At 48.9% G+C, this 3,148-nt stretch overlaps 1 protein-coding gene across 1 annotated transcript; it reads left to right on the forward strand.

The window, feature by feature from the left end:
• Positions 1–1,972: 1,972 nt before the first annotated feature.
• Positions 1,973–2,929, forward strand: LOC108400214 (olfactory receptor 2B11-like). Its single transcript, XM_037008828.2, has one exon. It carries the CDS (start codon positions 1,973–1,975, stop codon positions 2,927–2,929), a length of 957 nt encoding a protein of 318 aa, XP_036864723.2.
• Positions 2,930–3,148: the final 219 nt, after the last annotated feature.

The raw sequence follows: 3,148 nt of genomic DNA on the forward strand, positions 1-3,148 counted from the left end.
CATGTTTATGATTTTTATTTTCAACTCTCTTTCAGGAAGATTGGTGAGTTTAATTTCATTTGTCCCTTCATCTGGGGTTTGTTAGATTTGCATCTGAACCAAGGTCTTTTGATGTTTCAGATTTCTATGTGGTGCCCTTCAGTGCTCAGAAACTCATTTTTGGAGCTGCTCAGCTCCTGGAGTCATATTTGGTGTTGTAGGGGAAAGGAGCTGGTACCAGGTGGGAGGAAAAAACTGTTTCCTGATTTCCATCTGTGGTGCCTGTCTTGGGTGTCACAGCCAGTGGGCCAAGCACACAGGTGTAAGCCTCTGTGATTTGCATCTCTAGCTGTTGTGGACACGCCCTCCTTTTGGCTGGCCTGATGCCAGCACACTGAGTGTGGTTTTGCAAACTGTTGCTGTGAGGCCAGGAGAAAGTCTTGCCATGCGGCGTATCACAGTGGGGGCCTTGGGACTGATTAGGCAGCCAAGGGGATGTAGTGCCTGAAGCTCCTCAAAATTCCCAACCAGCTGTGCAGAGCACACTCAGACAACAGTGTCTAGCTCTCCCCTCCCCCACACAGCAGCTCTGTCAAAATCCCACCCCTTCAGCACCCCTCTCACTACTAGGAAGCCTCTCAGGCTGTCACTTTTCCTCTCTCTCAGAGCAGTGCAGTGTGGATCCCATCGTCCACAAACAGCTGGAATCTCAGTCCCCCAGGCACTCCGCCTGTACCACCTCTTCACTCTCCAGAGCACCACACAGTGTAGGTTTCTGCATGTAAAGCAGACCTCCAGGTATGGGCGTTCAGCAGTCCCAGTCCTCCAAACCCTCCCTCACTCCATTTCTCCTCCTCCTATTGGTGAGCTGAGGTGGGGGAAGGGCTTGGGTCCTGCTGGATCAAGGGACTTATGGATTTCATATATTCCCCTGTTTGGTGAGATCTGCTCTGTTTGTGAGGTCTGTGTGCAGTCTTGTGCAGCCTTTCCTCCTGTTTCTGTTTAGGGTTCCTCTTTAGGGTTTTATTAACTATATTATAACACTATCTGTAGTTTGTGGAGGATTTCTCTATCTCACCTCTCATACCACCATCTTGAATCCCCTATTCAATGAATATTGTCTCGAGAGGCCATGTGAGCCTTAACTTGGGAACTCTGACAGCTGTGTACCTTACATAGATCAATATTTTTCTCTCCATGTTCAAAATCCTATGCCTCAGTGTCTCACCAGGTACCATGACAAATAAAAGGCTGAAGTGATATCGTTCCTTCACTCCAGGGAATCAGAGGACCTTGGATTGTAACCTTCCAAACTGCCACAGTGAGTGATAGTGTTCTCAGGGTGTGAGAGGGTCCTAGGAGAGAGACCAGCATGGTGCTGACGTCCAGGGAGCACCTCTGCATGGCGACACACGGAGATGTAAGCCCTAGAAGATGAGCAGGGTGTGTGCAGGACAATAAATACCCTACCTGCTTATAATCCATCACACTTGCATTGTGCCACCTCCCACCCTACTTCTACAACCTCCCCCAAATAGCAGAACAGGAGAACCTCAGAAAGTGTTTAGTACCCTGCCACTGAATTTAAAGAGAGGAGTCAAGCATTCTAATGAGGATGAGAGGAATTGCCAAATTTGACTTAACTGGAAGAAAATTACTTTTATTGTATGCTTTCACATCTCAATGCCTCTCTACCATCACTGAGACTATATAGTTAAAGCAGTTGTTTCTCCGCACAGGACAGATACAGAAATTGAATTTCAGAAAGTTATGGTGGCATAGCCAAGGTCACCACAAGAGAGAGAACAAGACACACAAGCAACTGCTCTGCACCTTGGTTCTGCGCGCCCACATCTCAGTGTCTCCACAGAGGTAAAAGTGGAGGCTGGGAAATTTCCAGGTACAAGCATAAGGAAGGAAGTTAATTGCTCTTCTCAGGTTTTCCTCACACTGTCTTTCCTGATTGATCACAGGGTCCAGAAAATACCTCAGCATGAGAAGTGACAATGAGAGCTTCTTCGGGGATACCCCAAACTATTTCATCCTTCTAGGTGTTTCTGACAGACGGTGGCTGGAGCTAACCCTATTTGGGGTCCTCCTGGTGTCCTATGTTCTGGCCATGTTGGGGAACATTTCCATCTTCTTGGTATCGAAGCTGGATCCTCAGCTGCAGAGCCCCATGTACATCTTCCTGAGCCACCTCTCCTTCCTGGACCTCTGCTACACCACCACCACGGTCCCGCAGGTGCTGGTCAACACAGGCAGCTCCAGGAAGACAATCAGCTATGGTGGCTGCACAGTGCAGTATGCGTTTTTCCACTGGCTGGGCTGCACCGAGTGTATCCTCTTGGCCGCCATGGCCCTGGACCGTTACGTGGCCATCTGTGAGCCCCTGCGGTATGCTGTTATCATGCACCGCACCCTCTGCCATCAGCTCGTGCTTGTGTCCTGGATCAGCGGCTTTGGAAACTCCCTCGTTCAGGTCATCCTGACAGTGCCATTGCCGTTCTGTGGGCGGCAGGAGCTGAACAACTTCTTCTGTGAGGTGCCGGCCATGATCAAGCTGTCCTGTGCTGACACCACTGTGAATGATGTCACATTGTCTGTGTTACTGGCCTTCTTTTTGCCGGTACCCCTTGGTCTCATCCTCCTCTCCTATGGCTTCATTGCCTGTGCGGTGCTGAGGATCCCATCCTCCACTGGACGGCACAAAGCCTTCGGGACCTGTTCCTCTCATCTGGTGGTGGTGTCCCTCTTCTACCTTCCTGCCATGTACATGTACCTGCAGCCCCCTTCCAGCTACTCCCAAGATGTGGCCAAGTTCATCTCTCTGTTCTATTCCATCGTCACTCCCATCCTCAATCCCTTCATCTACACCCTGAGGAATAAGGATATGAAAGGAGCACTGAGAAGACTCCTGTCAAGGATCTGGGGTCTTTACAGACAATGAAGGTCTAGGAGAGTGTTTCATTAATGTGGCAAATAAGACTTCAAGAAGGAAAACACTTCCCACATCCACACCAAGAAAACAACTATCAAAAATACAATAAAACCTGAAAATAACATGAATACAACAGAGCAGACCATGTCTACCCAGTGAAGAAAAGTCCGTGTTTAGAAGTGTAAAGCTGAAGATACGTGACAAATCAGTGTCCTCATCCCTTCACCA

This window comes from Manis javanica, chromosome 14 (assembly GCF_040802235.1).
Source record: "Manis javanica isolate MJ-LG chromosome 14, MJ_LKY, whole genome shotgun sequence".
NCBI classification, from domain to species: domain Eukaryota; kingdom Metazoa; phylum Chordata; class Mammalia; order Pholidota; family Manidae; genus Manis; species Manis javanica.

Excerpts from the sequence above, each read along its gene's own strand:
- LOC108400214 (XM_037008828.2), top strand. The coding sequence starts at position 1,973 with ATGAGAAGTGACAATGAGAGCTTCTTCGGGGATACCCCAAACTATTTC.